The sequence below is a fragment of the Urocitellus parryii genome, chromosome 3, assembly GCF_045843805.1.
Source record: "Urocitellus parryii isolate mUroPar1 chromosome 3, mUroPar1.hap1, whole genome shotgun sequence".
NCBI classification, from domain to species: Eukaryota; Metazoa; Chordata; class Mammalia; order Rodentia; family Sciuridae; genus Urocitellus; species Urocitellus parryii.
In genome coordinates, this window is record NC_135533.1 from 58,289,279 (window position 1) to 58,315,478 (window position 26,200).

At 39.2% G+C, this 26,200-nt stretch overlaps 1 protein-coding gene and 1 non-coding gene across 4 annotated transcripts in view; one reads left to right on the plus strand and one right to left on the minus strand.

Moving 5' to 3' along the window:
- Window positions 1-324: 324 nt before the first annotated feature.
- On the minus strand, window positions 325-430 carry LOC113180155 (U6 spliceosomal RNA). The gene has a single exon (XR_003300431.2). It is a non-coding gene; the product is annotated as a U6 spliceosomal RNA (small nuclear RNA).
- Window positions 431-1,423: 993 nt separating this feature from the next.
- Window positions 1,424-26,200, plus strand: part of Napepld (N-acyl phosphatidylethanolamine phospholipase D) — a 35,693-nt gene continuing 10,916 nt past the window's right edge. The window contains exons 1-2 of one of the 3 annotated variants that reach the window (XM_026384950.2): window positions 1,424-1,737; window positions 17,811-18,120. In XM_026384950.2, coding sequence (XP_026240735.1) covers window positions 1,544-1,737; window positions 17,811-18,120 — 504 coding nt within the window. In that variant the 5' untranslated portion in view covers window positions 1,424-1,543. Of the gene's footprint in view, window positions 1,738-1,788; window positions 2,156-3,050; window positions 3,071-17,810; window positions 18,121-26,200 lie in introns of those variants that run through there. The other 2 variants (XM_026384951.2, XM_077795971.1) reach the window with 2 other exon arrangements.

The following is a 26,200-nucleotide window of genomic DNA, read 5'->3' on the forward strand; positions in this document are numbered from 1 at the left end:
ATTTGTTTCTTTGGGATTGGCTAACTTCACTTCACCAATGCCATCCATTTACCTGCAAATGCCATGATTTTATTCTTTTTTATTGCTGAGTAAAATTCCATTGTGTATATATGCCACATTTTTATTTTTATCCACTCATCCACTGAAGGGCATCTAGGTTGGCTGCACAGTTTAGCTATTGTGAATTGTGCTGCTATAAACATTTTTTTAAAAAAAAAAATTGTTCTAATTAGCTGTACATGACAGTAGAATGCATTTTGACACATGATACATAGATGGAGTATAATTTCTCAGTCTTCTGGTGGTACATGATGTAGAACACACAAAAATATGGAATGATTCACAAATTTGTGTGTCATCCTTGAGCAGGGGCCATGCCAATCTTCTCCTTATAATTCCAATTTTAGTACATGTGCTGCTAATCGAGCACATGCAAGTAGTTTTTAATCACACTTAAATTAATAATATGTAGCAACAACTTCAAGTTGGCCCCAGAAGACAAAAATCCAGTCACATAAAGTTCTTTACACTCCTACAGTATTACACCGGTGCACATTCACTTTCAAATGGCAGAATAGTTTTTCATTTCCCCCCAGTTCTATCTGCATTAGGGCTGGTGTTTGTTTCTTTTTTACTAATATAACCCCAGACGGATTTTCTTCTGGCCCCAACTTTAGGACTTTCAGAGGATTCTTTTTGCCCAACCGCCTATCATTGAATTCTATTTCAAATGTAAATATATATATTTTTCCATGCTGGGGATCAAACCCAGGGCCTCAGGTATGTCAGGAGAGCATTCTACCACTGAGCCACATCCTTAGCCCTGTAAATATTTCTTGAAATTACTAATTTCAACCTGCAATTTAAAAAGCAAACCCAGCAAGAAACTCAAGAATCACATTTTAATGCTCTTTCGTCATTACTCTGGGATGTAAAAATGATGCAGGTTCAGAAGAGAACTGTGTGTACCAGGAAGCTCTGACATCATTTTAAAGTGAGCACACCATGACAAGGCAGAGTTGTCGTTAATATTCAATATCCACCATACACACATTAAATGAGTTTAGTTTCTTTGCCACCAGGTTCTTGGAACGAGGCAGTAAAGTCTGTCAATACTTCTCTATGATCCGGCAGTCTCAGAGGCTCCTAGGGTCAAAGGGATTTCATTTATTTTTAGCAACTGTTGTCTGGTGTCCAGGAATGTGCTCATGTGATTTGAACGTTAACTGCTGGCTTGGGACAGGCGACCCAACTGTCTTCACAAGAACGCCCGCAAAGGCGAGCGAGAGGGGGCCCGACCCGCGCGCCTCCCTTACCAAGATGGCTTCGGGGCTCGACCCGCCGGGCAGCCATCTTGGTGAAGGCGGGGGCAGGGGGGGCAGCGGCGGCCGCGGGACAACGTTGGCCGGGGCGCCAGCTTCGAAGGTCACAATGAGAAAGTCACCAGGCAAGGGGGAGCGGAACCTTGCTGCAAGCCGGGCCCCTCTCGGCCCGGGGGCGCCCGGGGCGCTACTTGCAGCCCCGGAGACCGCTCACTCCACGTATGGCGAGGCGGCCAGCGCTCCGGCGCTGCCTACAGCTGCTGGCACCCTCGGCGGAGTCGGCGCGGCGGGGCCGGGGGCGGAGGAACCCGGGCGCCGGCCACCGCGGCCCCCCCCGCGGCGCTCGGGCGGTGTGGCTCGCAGCCCAGGAGGAGCAGCGCCGGCGACGCGCGCGCCCGACAGCCGCCGGCGCAAGGTGAGCCCCCGCCCTCACCCCGCCCCCGCCGCTGCGCGCCCGCCGCAGGGAGCCAGAGCGCCTAGGAGCCCCTATGCTCCGGGACTTGGCGGGAGGCGGTTCCGTCCCGGCCGCGCTTTCTCGGGCATCTGTGCTTCTTCTGCCCGGGTCTCTGTGTGGAGCAGTCCGCACTCCCTAGCCTAGGGCTGTGGGAGCCGAGCGTGCTGCGATCGCGTATCCTAGTCCCCAAGCCCTGCCTCCTGGAGATGCTGCACTTGTGAGTGGCAGGGCTTCATTTGAATTTCCGCACCTCGAGAGTTGCGGAGCCTGCTTCTCTGACGCTGACTGAGTGAAGAACTACAGTCTTCTTTCTGCCCCCTTTGGAAGAGTAGCTGTCTGTGCAAATTACCAGTTTGCATCTTCACTGATCGGAATACAAGTGGGTGTATCTTCTTTTGGTTTATATGTAGGAATGGGTCTACAACTTCCTCAGAGCAACTTATTTATGCTTCATCTATAATATGTATCGTCTAAAAATCCATTCCAACAGGGTTCTTCCCTTTTATCTTGAACAAGTGTAATTATTGAATCAGAATAGGAATGGGGGGGCAAGGGAAGGGGTGGTGGGAGGCAGTACTGTCTTGAGTTTTATGTTCAGTGGTTGTTGGCTTCTTAAATTGGGTGTTACTGCAGGCTTTTCAGAACACGAATTCAGATAGTTCCCCCCCCCCCCCGCCCCCCATGGAACTAGACATGGCCCTCATAGTTGCGTTTGCACGGGGCCCCCATGGTCTGCTGTATTATACTTCAGTTGAACCTGGAAAATATTAAGAGTGAGAAAAGTTAACAGCCTTTTAAAGTCATTTAGTTCTTGCCTTTCCCTTTACTGTAGGTTCTGTATATGTTATAATATGACTTGCCCCGTTGGCTTTGGATTAGCATGAAGTGTTTGCTATTGATAATTCTGTTTCATTTATTCAGAAAGTCCCTCCTGAGATAGTTTACTGCAAATTAAGAAGTAATTTTCCATCGTTGTTAGCAGATGGAAGTGTAACAGTTCCATTTCTATTTTGTTACATTGGCTATGATTTAGTAATACCAGCATCGTTTAGAAGGAAGTTATATAATCTTTAAAAAGAAAGATTTCCCATGTCTCACAGTAGTCTGGTTTTGTTGCACGAAAATATTAGGTCTATTAAAGAAGGAATTTACAACAGGTATACTTATTTAAGATAAGAATCTAAGAAAGAGATTCGGGGATTAAAATGGGTTATGTCAACTGAAAATACAGCCATGATTTTCAAGGATTTTATTTTGTTAATAGTCTGCAGGACTTCCTGCTGCAAGAATTATGGTAAGTCTCCAAGAGAGGAAAGAGGAAAATACTGAGTGTATTTCTCACACCCTTATTTTCCCTCACAATTCCAGATTATATTGGACAGATTCTACATTGTAAGCTTGAATGCTTAAATTAGTCCAGTTATGACTATATAAAGGACATTTTAACATAGGCATTTCACCATAGGGTTTTGTTTATACTTTGATACAGTCATCCTCATGTGCTTGTTTGTAAGAATTATGTTACTTGGGTATTTGTGAGTTCAGAAAACTGAGAGGATTTTTATGAACATTCCATTTGCATTTGGAAAAGTAGTATTTTTCCTTTAATTTTGTTTTTTTGATTTTGGTTTCTCTTTGAAATGGTGGATAGCTCTGAATACTGTGGGTTTTTCCATTCATTTTCTACTCTGTGACTAAGGGTATGTCTATATGGAGGGTTGGGTTGATCTGGGCATTTTAGATTTAGTACATAGAAGTGAAAGTCTTTTCATTGAAGTGTCATTAGGGAAATGAACTTTGCACATAAGTAATCATTAAGGAACATTTTTATTCTGAAGGTCTGTGTAAGCATGCATAAAACTGGCATAAAAATTCACTCATGTGATTTCCAGCATAAGGTTCAAGTACTGTTTCATTCTACCTTCTTTAATCCTGAAGAATTATACACTCTTGTGGTTTATAGTGCATGGCTCAGTTTGTCTTTTGAATTTGATACCCATTTATTGTGTATTTATGTTACTAATAGTGTTTCGCAATAGATTTTATATAATTAGATATCCTCAGGGTAGTTCTATGTCATAGATACAGTCTTTTTCCAATTTATCTCGTTAAATAATGTATTATAACTTTATAATTTACAAAGCTCTTTCAAATATTTTTATATATTTACTTTTAGTTGACTTTATAGACATAAGAATGTGGGATTATTAACCCTATGCCAGGAAGAGGAAAAGAGGAATCTGAGACCATGGGAGATTTTAATGATTTGGACAAGGTTCTTCAGCTCAGCAGCCCCGTTCTTGTTTGACAAGGGAACCGAAAAAGCTAAGGATGAGTAGTGTGCATCACTAATACATCTGGAGATGCATCCTAAACCTAGGTTGTGGACTATCTGTACCATTGGTGACTGAGGCTAGGGCTGACATATGGATCAGCATAATTAAAAAGCCTGGTTAAAAAACAACTCTAACCCCTGTCCAGAACAATCTGTCTTTCCTCTTGAAGGCAGCAGATTTTTGTATTTATCTAATTTGGGGACCTTCCCAGATTAACAGACAATAACATATTGATCAAACAATGAAAGCTTGCAAAGTTCTGTGTGATTTTGTAGTTGCTTTGTTAAAAGAATAAAGTTATTGGGATAAAGAAAGTCCAAGCTCTCTCATTGTCATTAGCACCCCTTAAACTGGGCACATGCTTGTTGTTTTCCTTATGAGACAATTATGCCAGGAAAATTGAAAGACAGCAATAATTTATTTTTTTAAAAGGGTTTTCTTATTTTGAAGCTCCTTCGAATTGAGAAGATATTTATTTCTTTTCAAGTTTCTGTGTTCATTCCTTTGTTTTGTTTAGAGAGCTCATAAAAAAACTAAGCTACCTCCTGAATATATGGTTAAATAACTAGATAAAGCTTCAAGAATTTCTGAACTCAAATTCCTTTTAAACTTGAGGCTTTAAGTAAAATACCCCACATGAGGTGAAATGTGTCATTTATCTTCTTATGCTGACTGTATGCTCTTTGGGAAATTTTCCTAAGCATAATTAAGATGAGAGTATGGCTAATAGAGAGTCTAGGCTCCATCACCAGCCAGAGAGAACCTTGGGGTGGCGGGTAACTCTCTGGACAGACTTGCTTTACCTGTAAAGAGTCATACAAATGATAACTTTTGTCTTGGAATATTCAGGTTGGAAGGGACTTGAAGGGTATGTGCTTATTTCAGCTTTTAACTTGTCAATTGCCTATTTCTACCCCTCATCAGAGTTTTAGCCTGTCATGATGCCTCAAAACTGCAATGTCAAATATATTTTTTCCCCACCATTTCACAGAGATGAGATAAAGTTCTTGAGTAAATTGATTCCTTTCTCAGTCTTGCCTCATACAGTGTCTCAGTTTTCTCTGTAAGTACAGGTAATGAATATCATTACAATGAAGAATTTTACCTAAAACTTTTGATGTTCTCAGCAACATTGTCTTGGTTAAACATGGTTATATAGAAGTTTATAATTGCTTTTTTACAGCCAACCAAATATTTTGAAACCATACTTAATAATAATGCTTCATCTCTCTCTCTGCCTCTCTGTCTGCCTCCCACCACTCAGTGTGCGGGGGTGGGGGGTGGGGGTGGGGGGGGTGGGGATTGGACCCAGAGGTGCTTTATTACTGAGTTGCATACATCCCCAGTCCTTTTTATTTTTTTAAGACAGGATCTCTTGAAGTTGCTTAGGGCTGAGATTGACTTGAATTTTTGATTCTCCTGCCTCAGCCTCCTGAGATGCTGGGATTAGAGGTGTGCACCACCATGCTTGGCTAATGCTTCATCTCTAATTTAGTATAAACTGCCCACAATTTTATAAGTTTTCTTGAAGACATATGCACATTTTTATGGTACCCTACTGCATAGGATGACCAGCCTTCTAGGTTTTTGTAGGACTGAGGGGGCTCCCAGGATGCAGAACTTTCAACATGAACACTAGAAAATCCCCGGGGACCAGATGCTTTGGTCTCCCTACCAGAAGTTGTTTTATTTATTTATTTATTTATCTATTTATCTAGTTATTTATTTATTTATTTTTGAGTACTGGGGATTGATCTCTTTCTGGGGCTTAACTAACAATTCTTCACAATTAGAAGGATAAAAATTCTTCACAATTAGAAGGATAAAATGCCAGGTCATTATATGTTATATGCTGGCTGAATGCAGACACCTTTTCAAATCAAGAGGAGTATGTTCAAGGTACCAGGTATATTTTTTGTTTCTATGACTGAAATATATAATCAATTTATTATTTGTTGATGATTCTTTTTAATTTTAAATTAGAACAATTGAGTTATTAATTAAAATAGCTAAATCACTTGAAGCTGTCTCCATGTAAAATTAAAGGGATTATTTTATGAGGAAAGTGCTATTTATTGTCTACTAAGAGCTTTTTACTTTGAAAAGAAAAAAAAAAAAGAAAAAAATCTTAAAAGCAAAAAAGGCTAGCCTTGTTAGTGAGACCATAACCATTAACTAAATGATACCAACTTTAGAATGTAGTTAACTGCTCAGGATACATTTGTTGAATTTTATTTGTAGATTCAACATGTACATGGAAAGAGCGTGGGCTTGGCATCTGTTCAACTTGGGTTGCTAGATTTTTGACTTAATGCAAGCTACTAAACTCTGTGAAACTCTGTTACATCATTTGTATGTAATTTGAGGATAATGATATCTACCTTGTAGAAATATTGTGAAGATTAATGAGATTGTATGCTCACACATATACATAATATTTCAAGTGCTTGGCACATAGTAAATGCTTAATAATTGATAAAGGGTACAATTATGTGTGTTACTCAGTGTACCCATGGTTTGAATTAGGAAGGTTATGTTTTGGGAGATTATTACCTTTAGGGTTTTGTGTGTGCGTATGTTACTGGGGATGGAACCCAGGGCCTCAACATGTGCTAGGAAAGCCCTCTACCTCTTAGCAGCAATCCAGCTCAAACTTTCAGTGTTTTTATAGCTCCCCTAAACTTCCCAGTTATGGCAGATATATCAGTTAAGATTAGTTTGAGGCAGGTTGAAAGATTGCTCAAATATGTTTTCTCCTCTGAAGAGAAGTGCGGAGTTAGTGCAGGCTTAGTCTGGTGGACCCTCAAGTCCTTCCATGTCTCCTCTATGCCATTGCAAGAATGTGGCTAAAGATGGCTACCAGTAGCAAGATCTGGAGGAATCAGGAGTTCCTGCCTTTTCTTTAAGGAAACTCCTGGAAGTGCTATATATGACTTGTGCTGGGAACACACTGGTCAGTGTTACCAACATGGCCATCCCTCACTGGAAGGCTGGGGAGTGTAGTCACTGTCCCTGAGGAGAAAGAGGAGACTAGATTTTTTATGATAGGCACCTTCTAGTCTTTGCTACTCTATTACCACGTCACCACCACGGAACCCACTCACTCAGCTCTGACTTTTCAGTGAGTGGGGGTGCTCTTTGTTGACTTTTGTGCCTCTGACCTTCAGTTACTTTTGCTTCTCCTATTATTTGATTCCCTACAGGTGATTAAAAAAAAAAAAAAGAAAGAACTATACCTTCATGAAGAGCGATAGGGAGTTTGAACTCCTGTTCTTCATTTGTTCATTCTGTGAAATTTGTTGAACACTTGTGCACAGGTTGTGAAGGGTTGTTATATACAGCTTGAATCATTACTGGTTGTATTCCCTCCCTTCTGCCCTCCTTTCCTCTCTCCCTTCCTTCTTGGCTTCCTGGGAGCACAGAGTAGAATTGACTCTGATGGATTGGGTACAAGTCTGTGACCTGTCACTTTGTATATAGCAAGGTAGTCTTCCTAGTCCTAGTGCTGTGTAGCAGTCTCAGTATGCCACCTCTCTAGATTTGAGTGTGGGACAGGTAGGAAGATTAGCTTTATGGTGGGCGGCTGGCAGACTAGCATGAATTGTAGGGTACCAGAAAGTCTTTTTGACTTTCCTACTTTGTGCTGATGACTTAAAAACACAGTAGTGGTTCGTATTTCTGCCTGTATGTCAGAATCTCCCATAGAACTTTTAAAAACTCCCCGAGGATCACCTCACACCCCAGCCCCACCACATTTTCATTCAGTAGACTCAGGTGTAGTCTAAAGAGCTCTACAGATAATTTTGATGTACAGCCAGCATCAAGAGTCACAGGCTTAAGACTCTGTATCTAGTTGGCTAAGAAATATTCTTCTATAGGGAGGAATATTAGTCACATATGGAGATCAGGTCCTTCCCTGACAAGCAGTTTTCACTGCAGAGAGGAGGTGGGAGGAGCTCTGAGGTTAGTATCTATGGCTTGGGTAGGAAGGGTAAGACACTGAAATGCCTTTAATTTAGTTACATATGATTTATCTGGAGCTGATCTTTCTTGCCTTTTTATCTCTTCTTATTGGGGAAAATTTTTCTTTGAGTAAAAGAACTACGTGAACTGGGGCTTTAAGCACTGGAGAAAGTGCTGGGTACTTGTGGTCAGCATTAGTATTTAGTTTGCAATTTTTGCTCCTGAGGGCAGTGAGGGGAGATGAAGAGAGGTGGGGTAGAGTGGATGATTATTTTCAGAAACAGAAGACTATCAGTGATTATGAGAGTCTCCTGGTGAACCAGGAGGGCTGGTGAGGCCACAAGGAGCTATGGGGTTGGTTAGGAATCTCATGGAATTGTTCTTTTCTATTTGTTTTAAGATTTGTGTGAGTTTCAGGAAGACCAGGCCTTCTCTTATTCAAATATAAGAACAAAAAACACATTCCACAGTTTGTTCCATTGCTTTTATCCCATATACCTCATTAGTGTAGAAATTTTAGATGGTATACGTATCCCATTAACATTTATTAAATAGTGTTTGTAGTGTGGTAAAACAATGGTTTTATAATTATTGAGGACTTGTATGCACCAGATACTGAGCTAAGATATATGAAACTAGGGCTTAGAAGGGAAGACAAGGGGAAAAGTTAGAAATATTTATTTTAAAAAGTTTTTAATCCCTGTGCCCTTTTCCTGGTAATGTGTTTTTTCTTGATAACTGAGTCAAGCACATTTTAATTATGTTCATTTTTAATATGCTTTTATAATTTACTACATACTTCCTGCTGTTCTTAAATGGAGGATACTGAATTGAACTCAGGGGTCACAAAGTCCTTTGAACCTCAGGATTCCATTAGTTGACCTTTGGGGCTGCCTCCAGGCCTACTCTGTGCTAAGGAGGCCGGAGATGGGAAGCGAGATCTGGCCCCAGGGAGGACCCCAGGCCTTGTTTCCTTGTAAAAGCCCCCACTGTCGCTTTGTTTTCTCTCATTTACCCTTTGCTCACAAAGGATGGGCCAGGCATGACATCTAGAGCAGAATAACAAGTTTGCCCTTTTGGCAATTCATTCAGGCTCAAGTAACCTCTCTAGTTACTTTTTCTTTCCGTCTTCCTCTCTGTTGACATCAGGGGCCCTTTAACTTGTTGACCACATTCAGAAGATTATGTGCCTCTTCAGTATCACTGACACTGTGGATCACAGAACTGACTATGTCAGGGCAAACCACTCAGCACAGGAGGAGGAGGGTTTCTGGCCGTTCTGAGGATTTGGGCCAGTGGGCTTTGAAAAAAATGTCTTATTCTAGCATTATGACTTATTATGCCATTTTTTAAATTATTTAGAGCCAACCCTTCTAGAAATATGATAGTAAGCCACAATCTGTGAGGTTGCTTATGATTTTTCCCCCTACAGGACTTTGAATCCCTGGAGGTCAAAGGCTCCATATTCTCCACAGCACCCCAAGAGCTAGAACTTAAATAAAGTAGACAGTTGAACAATGCTTGTTAAACATGACTTTACAATGATTTAAGTAGGGGCGCTCACAAATTGTCAGATTCTTATGTATACAGTTGAAAGTGTACTGGATGTTTGTATCAAATATCATTTCATGCCCTGAATAACCTCCTGGTCTACCTGATACACCCGTGAAATGACACTTTTTTTTTTCCCCCCAGTAGATAACATTGCTGTTCTTAGGTGAAAATACTTTGCTTCTCCCTTGCCAGTTCAGTGTGGGGCAAGTGGCAGGACCTGAGCTACTGTCACAGGAACTTCCTTTGAGGGAGTGGAAACTGGAGGGGACAGGTGTTTCGTGGCCTAAGCTGATTTTTGGTGCAGCCAAAGGTTGTTAGAATCTAAGAACTGGAAGGGGCCTTAGACATATAGCCCAGGCCTGTCTTTTTTTTTTTTTCCTTTACATTTATGTGGTGCTGAGAATCGAACTCAGTGCCTCTCTCATGCTAGGTGAGTGGGCTACCACTTGAGCCACATCCCCAGCCCCAGGCCTCTCCTTTTACTGATAAGTGAAAGTGAGTCTCAGATATGTAAATGACTTTTTAAAGGCTACTGAAGTCAGTAGAATAAGAGTTGGAGCCAAAACAGCCAAAGAAAGAGTGAAACTGTGCCCTGGTTTTCTCTTTCATTATCCTTTCTACCTAGAAAGACACTTATTGCTCCATTCTTTTCCTCATGGGTCTTGCTTTATACCGGAAGCTTTTCTTTTTGCATAATTAATTAATACAAAGTCAGCAGAGAGAAAGAATACCACATTTTGGAAGCATATTTTTTTTTTGTTAAATCTTGGATTAGGAATAGTGAATGAGCATTTAAAGATCATCTAGCATATTTGGGATATATTTTCAAGTTCTGTAGGCGTCAATTTTGTCTTCTTTCCTCCCCATCTTCCCCCAGATTTTTCAACTACACAGTTCTGCATGTTATTTCAGTATTATTGATTATACCCAAAATGAATGTACAATTTGTGTTTGGTGTTATTTTTGAGGCATTAAAGAGGGAATAACTGTGTCATCTCAATAAACATTTTATGTACATTTTCTAAATTTTCCATAATATGACATTTTAAATTTGATTATCCTAAGGATTCCACTTGTATACTGTTAATAGTATTTTTTAAAAAGACTTTGTTCTTAAGCTTGTTGTTTACTTTGTTTTATAACAATCTTAGAACAATTTAGGAAAAACTTCTTATTGTAGTTGAAGCACCTAGAGTGTTGATATATTTTGGTGACTTAAAAAATCTGTTGAGAGGGCTGGGGATGTGGCTCAAGCGGTAGCGCGCTCACCTGGCATGCGTGCGGCCCGGGTTCGATCCTCAGCACCACATACAAACAAAGATGTTGTGTCCGCCGAAAGCTTAAAAAAATAAATAAAAATTCTCTCTCTCTCTCTCTCTCTCTCTCTCTCTCTCTCTCTCTTTAAAAAAAATCTGTTGAGAGCCTGCAAAATATGACTTTTAGTTTAATGTATTGAATTTTATCTAATAACTATGAATTTTCAAAGCCTTTGGTGATTTGTGGTCAAGAGCATTTGTGAGCCTTGATTACTTTTTGAAAGAAAATGGGTTCTCAAATTTGTATCTTAAAGAATTGATTGTATTTAGCATTCATTCTTTTTTTTTTATTGTTGGTCATTCAAAACATTACATAGTTCTTGATACATCATATTTCACAGTTTGATTCAAGTGGGTTATGAACTCCCAATTTTACCCCGTATACAGATTGCTGTATCACATCAGTTACCCTTCCATTGATTGACATATTGCCTTTCTAGTGTCTGATGTATTCTGCTGTCTGTCCTATTCTCTACTATCCCCCCTCCCCTCCCCTCTCCTCCCCTCCCCTTTTCTCTCTCTACCCCTTCTACTGTAAATCATTTCTAGTCTAATAAGCTTTTGGTTAGTTAGCATTTTCATTGTGAATTATTTGTCTCAAGTAATTTTTTGTCTTATAGATGAATATGGCATGAGGCCAATTTAAAATTTCTTTTAAATAATGGGAAATACTGTAATTTTTACAAGAGATAAAGAAACATACTTTTATAGTCTTGTTACATAAAATTATTAAGGGAAGAAAAATGGAAAAATTTTAGTAACCTCAGTTTTTCTTTGTGTGTGTGGGTGGTACTGGGTATTGAACCCAGGGCACTGTATCACTGAGCTACATCTCCATTCCTTTTTTTTTGTTTGTTTGTTTGTTTGTTTTGTTTTTGAGACAGGGTCTTACTGAGTTGCCCAGGCTGACCTTGAACTTGCTTTCTCCTGCCTCAGGCTTCTGATAACTGTGATTATAAGTGTGTACCACTCTGCCTGGTTATGTTTTTAAATCTATCTATAATTCTAGAATATCTTTCACCTGAAAACAACTCACATGGATCAGAAAGTTCTGTTTACCATGTTTTCTTTACTCTCCTACTGAACATAAGTAGTGGTAAAGATAACAATTGGTGTATTTTGTAGCACCTTGAATCACTAACCCATGGCATCATTTGCTTATTACAGTCTTTCAAGAAGATATTTAGAGGTTATCATCTTTATTTAACAGATGAGTAAGCCCAAGTTTAGAGGTTGAGTTTGTCCCCCAAAGCTAACACCTCTACATAATAGTAAGACTGGAGTCCTGTTTTCTTCCCTCCCAACTAATGTTCTTTTCACTCTTGTGAGGATAAATCTGTTGGTGAGGTATATCGAGTTATATAATATACGTGTGTGTTGAGCTATGTACTGTGCATGGACATTAATTCTGATTTTTTTTTTTTTTTTTTTGGCAGGGTGGGTGGTGGTGGTGGTGGTGGTGGTAGTGGTACTGGGGATTGAATTCAGAAGCACTCGGCCACTGAGCCACATCCCTAGCCCAATTTTGTATTTTATTTAGAGACAGGGTCTCACTGAGTTGCTTAGCACTTCGCCAAAGGTTGACTTTGAACTCACTGGTGATTCTCCCTAGAGAATCTCAGCCTCCCCATCTGACTGGATTACAGGCAGGTGCCACTGTGCCCGGCTCTGATATAATTTTTACTCAATAATTGTTTTACAAGTTGTCATAACTTTTGTTTAGTGTACTCCTTGGCACTGTATAATAAACTTTCTATTTGTTTTCCTTTAGCTTCTTAGCAAAACTGGTTAAATTAATAAAGTGAATTAAAAATGAAATTCAGGGTAAACAATGCAGAACTTTCTTGGTTTGTGGATGTTTGTGTCTGCCTCCCTCAGCAAGTTCTCCCTTTCATTGTCCAGTGTGTTTCCCATGCTTGGACATACCTGCCTCCCACCAGTTCTTTCAGTGTCTGTGGGGTCTCACATGGTGTCTGGTGGAAAGTGAGAGATGGGAAGAGTTCCATTTTACTCTACTGAAGCCCTCGGCAGACATTTCAGTGAACTGCAGTGGTTTTGTTAGCTATGTTATCTCACAGTGTGGTCAAAGGACCCTTTTCTAGCTGAGTGCAGTGGTGCATGCCTGTAGTCCCAGCTATTTGGGAGGTTGATGTGGGAGGATCACTTGAGCTCAGGAGTTTGAGGCCAAACTGGGTGACATAGTAAGAGCTTGTCTCAAAACAAAAACAAAAAAAGGAAACTTCTCTTCGATAAAAATAAGGAAAGAAAATACAGAATTCTAAATTTAATATTATTCTATCAGATACCTGAAAATACAGTTCTGAATACTTCTCAAGTTTAATGTTAGTGTGTTGATTATTCTATAAATGGATGGTCACTCAATTAGGATTTATTGAATGTCTATTCTAGGAATGCTGATTTGCTATTTTATAATTTATGGATATGTTGAAATCCCAAACATGTTATACTGTCATGATTTTTTTTTTTAAACTTTTTCATTAACTTTTAAATGATAAAGCAGTACATTCAATTCTAGGGAGTTGGCAAGTCTTAAATGTCAAAGAAAGAAAGCATGAAACATTTGCTTTTTTAATAGAGAATTCTTGTTTTTGGAAAGCATTTTGCCCATGTGTGCAGTTATTGAAGTAAAATATTTGTACTTGGCTGACTTCTCTTCACCAAATGTCACAGTCCAGACCCCTTTTTGGTTAAAGATCTAGGGGTTGAGTCCTTATGCAATTAAATGGGCAACTAATATTCAAAGAAATGTAGAGAATGTGCTTGATAATTACTGGATGGAATTTATGTTGTCCTTTTTATAGTAAATTGTCCTTTTTATAATAAAGTTGGTTAGTTACTCTCAGGAGCATACATAAAACTCATTCTTCTATTAGTTTTTATGTCATTTGGGTGTTTATAGGTGGTGTTACAGACGGTGAGGGTGTTGCTTTATCCACTAACAGAGTGACCACAAGACTGATGTTGGTGAGCAGACCTCCATGACCTGGCTCTCAGGTTCCCTATGTCTCAGTGGGTGGAAGTTCAGTTCGTTACTGAGGCACTTGTTGGCAGAGCTTGTCCTTCTGCACATTCACTGAATGGACTTCTTCTGGCAGAACCAATCCAGATTGTCAGGGTTCAGGGTTCTACGTGCTTCTGCTCCTTTCCATTATTTCACTTACAAAGCATGGTGTGAAATGGCGCTTTGTGGTATCATATTTTGTGTTGCCTGACATGTGTCTTAGTAATACATAATCTGTGAATATCCATTTTTACACCCTCCCTCTTCCTGTCCTACAGATATTAAAAAATCATATGCAAAGGCCCCATGATGGCATTTGGTGCCCCTAAGGGAGGAGCACTATGCATCTGAGAAAGTAAGATCATGACTGTGTGTTTAGAGCAGAGGTGGGGAGGGCAGGGCCAGAAACCCAGACCCTTGTGAGCCATCTTACTGAACTTTGGTTGCCAAGCAGAAGGGACCCTTTGGACGTTTTTCCTTTTGGGTTTGTTGTTTGTATCAGATTTGTCTTTGTAAAGTCATCCCCGATGACGATTTTGTGTGGATTTGTGCAGGGAGGATGGGAAGGTGGTGAGAGAGGATAGTCATTTGGTGTGGGGACCTGTTTCCATGGAGTGGATGGGATGTAAGAAAATGGAAGTAGCAGGAATAAACAGTTTTGAAAAACCATGTTATTTGGGGAAAAAACAGATCACTGAACCCATGTTGCTCTCCTGTTTTACTCTCCGGGCTTTCAAGCAGGCTCCCTATGTCTCTGGGCTGTTCCCAATTCACTACCCCCAAAGCAGCTTGGCTCCCAGGGTTATGTATGTCTGCTGGGTGGGTCAGTGAGTAACATTCTTTTAATTTTTTTTTCCTCCTGCCTTAGCCTTCCAAGTCACTGGGCTTACAGGGATGTGCCACCACACCTGGCCATTCTCTTGGATTCTTGCATCCCCATGATCTGAAAGTGACTGGGTCAGAAATCCAACTTGATCAGTGAGGCTGCCATTTCTGACCCCTCCCACTCTATAATGCATCCCCACCACCTGCTCTACAAAGAGTCCAAAAATTCAAGACCATCTGAATACTCTCAAGATTTACTGACTCAGCCTCTTGACTCTTGCATTTATTCTGTTTTGTTTTTTCTTCCTGTCACTACCTCGTTGTCTTTCAACTAGGCTATTTACTTCTGAGTGCTTCAATTAAAGAAATGGGGATTATAATATCTACCTTGAGAGTTTGGACTTAATTATAACCCAAGAAAAGGGATTCTGTGGGAGCTGAGATACCTCACTCAGATCCCTTTAAAATTCTCACAGTAATTAAAGAATTTAGATGTCTGGCCAGTTAACAGGGTTAGAGAAAAAGGAATTGGCATTGTATGTGCCAAACACTTTGTGTACATTATATCATTTAATCCTTTGAAACCTCCACAAATAGGCAGGCATTTTACAGGTGAGAAAATGGAGAATTAGAAAGGTTAAGTTATTTGTCCAAGATATATAGCTTGTTAGGCTCTTGCTCAGATGTTAGGCATTCCTGCAGGCAGCAGTGAGTGCTTTAGCTTTTGTTTGCTGTGGTTTCTTTTCTTCATGGTGATTATTCCCCAGGCTATAGACTATTTACTCTAAAGTTTGGGAAAAAAAGTTTTGGTTTAGCATATGTGGACTTTCTGGGGTTTGTGTTCTTTCCCTTTCTCTGCTGGGCAGTATTTCTATTTAATCCTCATTGAAGCCACAAAAATAATTATTGACTTTCTGTTATTGTGCTTATTTTCTTAGGGTTATAAAGTGTATTATATGTTTGTATTATATGTAAATCAACTAAGCAGAAAGCAAATGTTTGTTTAACAGAAGAGGAAAGAAATGATATTCATGGCAGATTAAATTCATACTCTTAATACATTATTTGTCACTGTGTGATGTATCTGCAGTCCTGAATAGTTCACATTCAAGGATTTCAATGCCTTGAGTCAAGCAGTCAGTAGTGGTAGATGTCGTAGCTGTAAGGACAAAGTCATTGACAACAGTCAACATTGAGCTGTTGCCAAGTGTATGTGTCACTGTGTCTCCAAATGCTTTACTTGTTTTACCTGCTCAGTAACCCTGAGGGCAGGTAACATTTTAATCCCTATTTTACAGTTGAGGAAATAAAGAAACAGAAAGATAGAAAACTTGTCCATAGTCACGTAGTTAGAATACATACTACACCAAGTTGGCAGTTCTGAGTCTGAATTAATTCAGATTTATATTGTTAAACAGTTAAATATATTATTGAAATATCTGTCAGTGTGTTATCTCCTTTCCTGGGACTTGAACTCACTGGACTTTCCAAGGGTATTGGTATCAGGTTATTTCAGCATAAAAATTCCTAGGCCAAGTGGGGTTATGTGTGTTATGGTGTAGATATGAGGTGACCCCCAAAAGCTATGGTTTAGACAATGCAAGAAAGTTTAGAATTGAATTGATTGCAATAGCTAAATTATGGAACCAACCTAGAAGCTCTTCAGTAGATGAATGGATAGGGAAACTTTGGTATATATACACAATGGAATATTACTGAGAATTAAAAGAGAATAAAATCATGGAATTTGTAGGTAAATGGATGAAGTTGGAGAATATAATGCTAAGTGAAGCAAGCCAATCCCCAAAAAACAAAGGCTGAAAGTTTTCTTTGATATGAGGGTGCAGCCTCATAAAAGCGACTGGGGGTGGAGCATGGGAGGAATGGAGGAACTTTAGATAGGGCAAAGGGGAGGGAGGGGGAAAGGAAGGTGCTAGGGGGTAGGAATAATGGTGGAATGAGTTAGACTTCATTACCCTAATACATGTATAAGACATGAATGGTGTGAAATTACTTTGTGTACAACCAGTGTCTTAAAAAATTGTGCTAAATATGAAATGAATTGCATTCTGCCATCATGTATAACAAATCAGAATTAAATTAAAAAAAAAAAGATCTGAAGTGGTTGGGTTACTAGAGCCTTAACCTAATCAGTCCATCAATTCACTTGAATGGATTAAGGGATTGGTAAACATAGGTAGGTAGGATATGGCTGGAGGAGGTAGTTTGTGGTGGGTGTGCCTTTGGGGTTAATATTTTGTCCCTGGTGAGCTGAGAGCTTTCTCTGCTTCTTGGTGGCCATGTTCTGAACTGCTTTCCACAGTCACATACTTTCTGCCTTACCCCAGGCTCTGAGGAATGGAGTTGGCCATCTGTGGACTGAAACCTCTGAAACTGTGAGCCCCAAATAAACTTTTCCTCCTTTAAAATGGTTCTTATCAGGTCTTTTGATCACAGCAGCAAAAAAGCTGACTCAAACAGTCACTTTAATTACTGAGGTGTCCTAAAGCAATCCTTACTATGTATTATTAAAGACAGTATTTAAAAAATTTAGATATGAAAACATTATAGACTCATGAAGGTTCTTTAATTTAATCGAAAGAATGTCATTGAAATGGAAGATTTCAAATATTTAAAAGCTGGCTAGGGAAATATGTTGTTTTTAGATTCTAGCAGAGAAGAGATTTTTGAAAGGTTTGTTAGGTTAATAAGTAAGGTGAACATCTTTTCTATTTGGCAAGCAGAAATATTGGATTCCAAAACCATTTCACAGGAAGAAAGTGGGAGTTAATAACAACATAATATTTTTATAATTTAGGACTTTTTTGTGTGTGTGTGTGTGTGTGGTGCTAGGGATTGAACCCAGGACTTTGTGCATGCGTGAGGCAAGCACTCTATCAACTGAGCTATATCCCCAGCCCAGTTTGGGAAATTTTTATTGACTAAGAATAATACTGTGTAATGTGTTTTAATGCTTTTATGTTAAACTCCTCCCCTCTTTTTTTTTCTTCCCTTAAGTTCTTCACCAAAGGACATGGATGAAAGTGAAAGCAGCCAGTCCCTGATGACAAGCAGCCAGTATCCTAAAGAAGCAGTAAGAAAACGCCAAAATTCAGCTCCGAATTCTGGAGGAAGTAATTTTTCTAGGTTTTCTAGGAAAAGCTTCAAGCTGGATTACAGACTAGAGGAAGATGTAACTAAGTCAAAAAAAGGAAAAGATGGTAGATTTGTTAACCCTTGGCCAACATGGAAAAACCTCTCTATTTCAAATGTTCTCAGATGGCTGATAATGGAGAAGGATCACAGCAGTGTTCCATGTTCCAAAGAGGTAGCACTTGTCTTTTCAAAGTCCTTTGTACTCTTAATTCATATATTACTAAGCTTTGGTATGAGTGGTACACTCAAGTTAGTTAATTGCTCTATCCTATGATAAGCTAGAGTGCTAGGTTTTGAGCGAACAAAGTAAATAGCATAACCTGTGCTCACAGGTTCCTAGTTCAGCAGGAGAGTACACATAGATAATCACCTCTGATCTGGAGTGCTTTAGAGGTATAGCAAAGAAAGTGATTAATTTTGACTTAGTGGGGTTAGATAGGACTTCACTGAAGAGGTATCTGTTTGCACTGGGCCTAAACAGCTAAGAAGTCTTTTGACAGTGGTTTTCCAGGTAGAGGGTGGCAAGAACAAGATCATGAAGGTGAGAAAGTGTATGATGTATTCTAGAAAGTAGATACCTGGCAAGTTTGGAATGTGGATTATGAGCAGTAAGTAAGGCATGGCATAGAGTGGATGGCTTTTAATCCTTGGATAAGACTTCCAGAACTGGAAAAGAAATCTTCAGATGATGTTTCCAGACCTTTGAAACTTGACTGTAGACTACTGGTCTTTAAATACACTAGCCTTACTTAGGATGAAATTTATTAACATTTAGCATAGAGATTATTAGATGAGTAGTATATACTTTATTTATAAAGTATGAATGGCAGCGGTTGGTGGTTCTCAGGTAGGAGCATATTTTTCTCGTTTCTCCTTGCTTAAGTTATCTGCATGCCTCCCAATGCCTCCTCCCTGCATATCTATATCTATCTATCTTAGATAGATAGAGATACACATGTGTGTGCTCGCACACAACACACACACACACACACACACACACACACACACATACATACACACACATACTCGTTCCATTCCTGTGTTGCTAGGAATGGAACCCAGAGACTTTACCTGATATGCAAGTGCTGTGCCATTGAACTATATGTCCCCAGCCTAAAAATATTGTGTTTTAGTACCTTATTAGAATTAGGAATGAAAGCTCATTTTCTGCTTTGAGGTTGGGAAAAAGGGACAAGGTAAGATTTTTCTCCCCCCAGGTGAACCCTATCTAAGAGAGAACATGGAATCAAGCTGTGAAGAAGATTAGGGCAGAGGGTCAGGACATATGAGCTATGCCTTAGGGTAATTTTTCCTGGCTTTTGAGCCACAGCTTCTAATAATAGTACTTTCAGTTTTGTTTTATTTCAAAGAGCAAATGACCTCATGAGGGTGAAATCTCTCTCTCTCTATTCTAATGATTTAAGAGGTATTTGAGAAACTTGGTTGAATCTTGAGGACTCACTAAGCCAGTGGTTCTTGAGCTCTTTTGGATGCTGGCTTTTTTTTGAGAAGCTGATGAAAGCCATGGACCATCTTCTTAGAAAAATAAATACATGTACATTATTAGCACATTGCCTGTTTGTGTAATTTTACAGTTTTTATAGGTCTTGTCAAGCCCATTCATTCACTCATTTATTTAGCTAGCATTACTGAGCAGCAGCTATGTGCTGGGCACCTTGTATTATGTGTTAGAAACAGAGCCACAGACAAAGCAGAAAGACATGCTGGCTTTCTTGGACCTTAGGTTTAGTGAAATAGACAATAAACAAAATATATAAGTAAATTGTGTGGTATATTGAAACATGGTAAGTGCAATGGAGAATAACAAAACAGAAGGAAGTTAGAGTTGCATTCTTTAATGATGTAAAAGGTTTATTCTTTGGTCTTTAAGTCAGGATATTTAAAAAAAAATGCCAAAGGAGGCTTCTTAAGTCTCTAAGTGTGCACCTTAAAAACAAATTTGGTGTCATATAAGAGAGAAAAAACACTTTTGCACTATTTCAACTTATTTTTGTTTCTGATCTCTTTTATTTCTGTCTTATTTCCTCCTTGTTTTCAGTCAAAGCCCAGAACTAGGTCAAATTCATGTTGACCTCTCATATTTCTGGAATAACCATAACTCTTTGTTTAAACTCTTTAAATAAATTGCTGAAATGATTAACTTTTGCTGGCTCCCAAATGTGAGAGAGCTCTGCGTTTTCCAGAAAATAAACATGAAGAAGTGTATGCAGAAGACCTGTTTCATATGGTTGGGTAGACTCCAGAATTCAGATTTCTAGATTTTTTTTTTTTTTGTTAGAAATTTGGAAGCTAGCATTTAGTAAGTAAACCATAACTTAAAAATTTTTTTTTGTAAAGAGAATAATATGATGTATATGGGATAATTATATACCATTCGATTTTATCATCCTCTATTGTTTATTTATTTAGTTATATAAATATGAAAATGTTTTGGAAGAAGCATATAATTAAAGTATACATTAACTGATAGGTCTAAATAAAATGAAAGTGGGTCATAAGCAGAGCTGCGTAATTTAGTTGCCTGGTCAGAAGCAGGGTCTCTTTCCTTGGGCCGTTCCTGATATTTGTCTCTGCTGGTGGTTTAGCACAGCATTGCCAGTTCACAGCTGGACACTGTTCAGATGCTGTCATTGCTTTGTGCTATTGCTGGCTCAGTGACCTTGTCTGATTTTTATTGTTGATCACAGTCACTGATAGTGTGGGGAAATGAGACTATTGGAGAATTTCAAAGTGGGAGGGAGGCAGGCACTTCCTGGGTTTCATTAGTTGAAGGAAGCTGGCCTAATTGGTTACTACTACAGAAGTAAACACAGGACATCTGATTGGAGTCTGAGAAACCCAGAACAGGCTGCCACAGCATCAGGAGTTCAGGGTTAGGGTTAGGGTTAGGAGTCTTACTGACTGTGTGACCTTATTTATATCACAGTCCCTCAAGGAATTCTGTGATAGTTTGTCTCTTAAATGTCTCTCCAAGTCCCACATATTAAAGACTTTGTCTCCAGCTTGGCACTATTGGGAGGTGGTGGATCCAACATTTTTGTTGCTGTTGGAGATTGAATCCAAGGCCTGGTGCAGAGGAAGCACTCTACCTCTGAGCTACATCACTAGCCCTTTAAAAAATCTTATTTTGAGGAACTAGGGTCGTGGCTCAGTGGTAGAGCACTCACCTAGCATGCGAGCACCACATAAAAAATAAATAAACAAAACAAAGGTATTGTGTCCAACTACAACTAAAAATATATATATATATATTAAAAAAAAATCTTATTTTGAGATAGGTTCTCCCATAGTTGCTCATGGTAGCCTTGAACTTGCGATCATCCTGCCTCAGCCTCCTGGGTAGCTGGGATTACAGATGTGCTCCACCATGCTTAGCAGTAGTGGAATCTTTAAGAGGTGGAGCCTAGCACAATGGGGTCCAGTCATTGGGAGCATGCTCACAAAGGGGATTGTAGGACCCTGGTCTCTTCTTTCTTTTTTTTTCTCTTTCCAGCCAGGAGGTGAGGGATTTTTGTGGAGTATTCCCTACCATGGTGTGTTGCCTTGCCACAGGCCCATAAAAAATTGGGCTATTAAATCATGGACTGAAAATCCCAAACTACTAGCCAAAATAAATCTTTTTTTCTTTATAAGTTGATTTAGCTCAGATATTTGTTATAGTAATGGAAAGCTGACCAACACAAACTTCATCTTTTTTTCCTATAAAGTGACAATAAACTAGAGTGGGTCACTAGTCTTGTTTTGAGGTTCACATGATACATGAAATTATTTTGAAAATATAATGAATTCTTAGATGTATGACATTGAGGAATAGGATGCCCTTTGAAAAAAAGGTAATATTCAAATTATACTATAGGTATACATGTACAGATGCTTTTTAATTTTTAGCAAGAAAAAAGTACGTATAGTTTTTAAAAAACTAGTACTGAAAGGTACTGAAAGGCTTATACGGAAAATGTCAATCCTCTAACTAGCCCCTGCCACCAGTTCTGCTCCTCAAAGGCAACAGTTTTCAGTGCTTTTAAATTGTTTCCTCTGGAGTTTACCTTCTTGTTTCAAAGAAAAAAGAATATATGCCTTTTTCTTGGCATTTGCTAATACTGACTTCTACCCTGAATTATCAGAGTAACTCCATCTCTTCTGCTACCATAGATATATTCTATTTTTTTTTTTTTAAGAGAGATCTTGCCATATTGCCCAGGCTTGCCTCAAACTCCTGAGCTCAAGCAATCCTTTTGCTTCAGCTTCTTGACTATTTGGGACTTTAGGCCTAACTCTATTTTTTTGTTTTTGATAGATAATGCTTGTTCATCTTTATAGAATACAGTGTGATGTTTCAGAATATTTAGGTTATCCATTCTAGCAAACATTTATCAATTCTTTGTGATGAAAACATTCAAAATCCTCCTCTCTAGTTATTTTGATTTCTACAATATAACATCATTAACTCTGATTATCTTTCTGATTTCACTGGTAACATTTTTGTCATTGCATTGATATTTTTCATTGATGAAAATAAAGTGAACTTTAGCCATGTCTCCTGTCTTATATGCTTTTTTTCACCCTGATATTAGTAATACCTGTTTTTTTTCAACTGCTTGACTTCCTGAGTATTTGTGATTATTATTTTATTGCTTTCTGTGACTTCCCAATGTAGTTTTACTGAGGAAAAGACCCTCGGTGGTCTTCCAGCACCGTTTCTACAACCCAATCCCTTTTCCACATGCTTTTTCAAACTCTAGTGATTAGGGTAGAATGTAAAAGATGATATATTTTTTTTCCTTTGGAATCTCAACATAGATTCCATGTCTTTGAGTCTTATGGGATCGTAGTGCTAGAGAGCAAGTTCTTAAAAATAAGTTACTCTTGTGTGATGGGAATGGAAACTACACACCATGAAGGAAGGAACATGAAGAAAAGTGTGCCTGTTAGTTCAGCTCTCCTGTCGCCTCTTTACCTCCTTTTGAAATAGCTTTGTTGAGATATAACTCTCATACCATGTAATCAACCCATTTAAAATCCACAATTCAGTGGTTTTTAGTATATTCACAGAGTTGTGCAATAATCACCATAATTTTTATTTATCTCCCAAAGAAACCTATTGTCAACCCTAAAAGAAACCCATGCCCTGAGTCATCCCTGTCCAGTTCCCTTACCCTCCCTTGTGCCTTGGGAACAACTGATCTATTTTCTGTCTCTCTGGACTTGCCTGTTCTGGATATGTCACATACATGGAATCATCCAGCATGTGGGCCTTTGTGACTGGCTTTATTTAGCATTTCATCTTTTAATACTTTTAAAAATCACTTTAATACCTTTAGGCAGTAAGTCAAAGCTACCAGCTTTGCTCTATTGAAGCTTTGTATCCTCCTGAATAGTCAGATGATGCCAAATATTAAACTTCAGATGGCTTTTAAACTTAGAGCAGAATAAAAACTCCCAGTTTTCAGGGTATTTTGTTATAGGAGATTTTAATGTACTGTTTAAAGATAGTGTTACTTAAAACATTTTAAATAGTTTTATTAACATAATCTTGGCTGCACATATTTAAAATGTATAATTTGATCAGTTTTGACATACATATGTGTGTGTGTGCTTATGTACGTATTTATGTACACACACATATACAAATACCTAGAGCACTTGGGGATGAGGGATCACCACAATTAAGATAAGGAACATATCTATTATCCCCAAGTGTTTTCTTTTGATCTTTTGTACTCCATCTCTACTTATTCTCCCCACTTGATCCCTTAGCTGTTACTTTTAAAATAAACAAACAAAAATAGACTGTGTTAAGTGAGATCAAGTGTGAAAGTATGGTGGAGGGAGGCAGTAAACATGGAGACCAGTAGGGAGATCTTGTGCGAGTGCTGTTAACTAGTTGTTCTTCTCTTCTGTAAAAATGGAGACATTTCAGTTGGCTGTGATGGCGCAGGCCTGTAATCCCAGTGGCTCAGGAGGCTGAGACAGGAGGATCACAAACTGAAGGCCAGCTTCAGTGTCTTAGTAAGGCCCTAAGCAACTTAGCAAGACTCTGTCTCAAGAGTAAAAAATTTAAAAAGGGCTGGAGATGAGGCTCAGTTTTTGAACACCCTTGGGTTCAATCCCTGGTACCGGGAAAGAAAAAAAGGAGACAATTCACAATACTTACTTCTAGTGTTTTGTCTTGGTCAGTATTAAATTATGAAGCAAATACTATAGTATTGAGCACATAGAAACTTCCTAAATGGTAGCTGTTGTTAATGTTATTTTATACTAATGTATTTGATATATTAAATACTTCATCCTCATCATTGTTCCAGGACTGGTATGATGCCTAACTTTTGGTAGGCCCTCAACTTTTATTCATTTCTCCATCTCCTCAGTTCTTGATAAATATGGCATTTGTTATTCTCTTTACCAGATTTGAAAACTGATTGAAAAATTGACATTCATTCATCCAACAAATTTTATTGAGTACATGCTATGTGGAAATCACCAAACAGGCACTGTGAATGATTTCAAGCTGCATAAGAGATGGGATGAATCTTGTCTACATATAAAGAAAACATCCAGAGGAAATGTGTGGACAGAGAGGCATGGATGTTGAGAGGCAGGAATGAGTGCTTCCAGGATCTGAGACCCAGGAATGGTCTCACGAAGGATGTGCAATTTGATTATGATTTCAAAGGGATGAGAGGGCAAGAAAACTTAACCAGTGAAATGGAATCAGTACCACACAGGGTTCTTAAACTCAGTCCAAGAGTGGTGAGTGGTTCTGTGTAGGTGGGACACAATATATGCAGAGGAATAGTGTGGATCAGCTGGTGACCTGGCCTGGGCACTGCTGGGCTCAGGAGGTGGGATGGGCTTTGTCAGGTGGAGAGCCAGGGAAGATGTTTTGGATTGTGCCTTGAGTAGACTGTTTTTTGAGGACTGTTTGGCTCTTGTGTGTGGACTGAGTGCATAGGAAGACAGTTGAATAATCCAGAGAGCTTTGAGGTGTCTGGATGTTACTTAAGATCGTAAGTAGGTTGTGGCTTTGCAGAAATTCAAGAGACTGATAAGATGGGTGGTGACTGGTTATCAGAATTTAGGCTTGCTTGCTTTTAGCACTTATGGTATGCCAGCCACTGCTAATTCAGGTCTTTGTGTGTTCAGTTATTATACCTGTTTTGCATTGAGGAGACTAAGACTTGGACTGGCTAAGAGAAATCTTTTTATGTCTTTCTCCTGTGCTGCTGCTTCTCTTCCATTTAGATGGTTCTGGTAATGTCTCAGTTTTCCTTCACCAGCATCTCCCATCTGCTCTCTTGTCCAAGCCCACTGCTTACTCTTTTATTAGGTCTTCATCTCCTCAAAACATGACAATGTTGGGATACTTTTCAGGTCATCATTAGACTCTACATTGCTGAAACATAAATGAGGTCATGTCTTTGTGTCTGCATGTATAAAAAGATGCTTCTTCATTGTCTGTGGGTGGAGTGGGGGAGGCTCTTAGTGTATTCTTATCCCTTAGATAGATTTGGTTTGTTCCCTGCTCCCAGACGCCATGTTCCTGTTTGGCTCTGTGTTTGTATGGGTAGCGTCTTCCTTTTCTCTCCATCATGAATTTCTCATCATTCTTCAGCACTCACACAAATCACTGCATCTGTGATGCCACTGGCAAGTGGGCTCTTTATTCCTTCTTCTTAGGCTACAGCGCATCATATTTTATTTAATTATCTCACACCACAATTTTCAAAACTGATTTGAGGCAAACTTATAAAAATGCACGTAGCAGTGAAAAATGAATGAGCATATAAGAGCAAATAGACTACTGGGTAGAAAAATAAAGCCAAGAAAAAGTATGGAACTACATTCCATCATGCCCTTCAGATTTTGCTCTCAACTTCCTGGTCACAGCAAAGGGGAAAGAAGCATGAATTGTTACTTCTCCCAGGGACCGTCAAATGAGAAAGGCAGTTGCTCTAGATAAGAGCTTTTCCAGTTGCTGAGAACTGAGATGTTTCTGGGGTCAGTGGGAAGGTGGAGGTGGCACAAGTCTTCAGCATGCATGGCAGGATCCAAGAGGCAGCTTCCCAGAGACCTTGATGCTTCTGTATGGCAGGACACCAGGTCACAGTTCAGTAAAAGCAGTTTTATAAAAGCCAGGACTGATGCTAGGCCACAGGTTTTTGTTGGTCAGTCTTGATCCAAATATAAAATGTCATGTAGCCAAAGGAACAATACTTACTACACTTTTGACC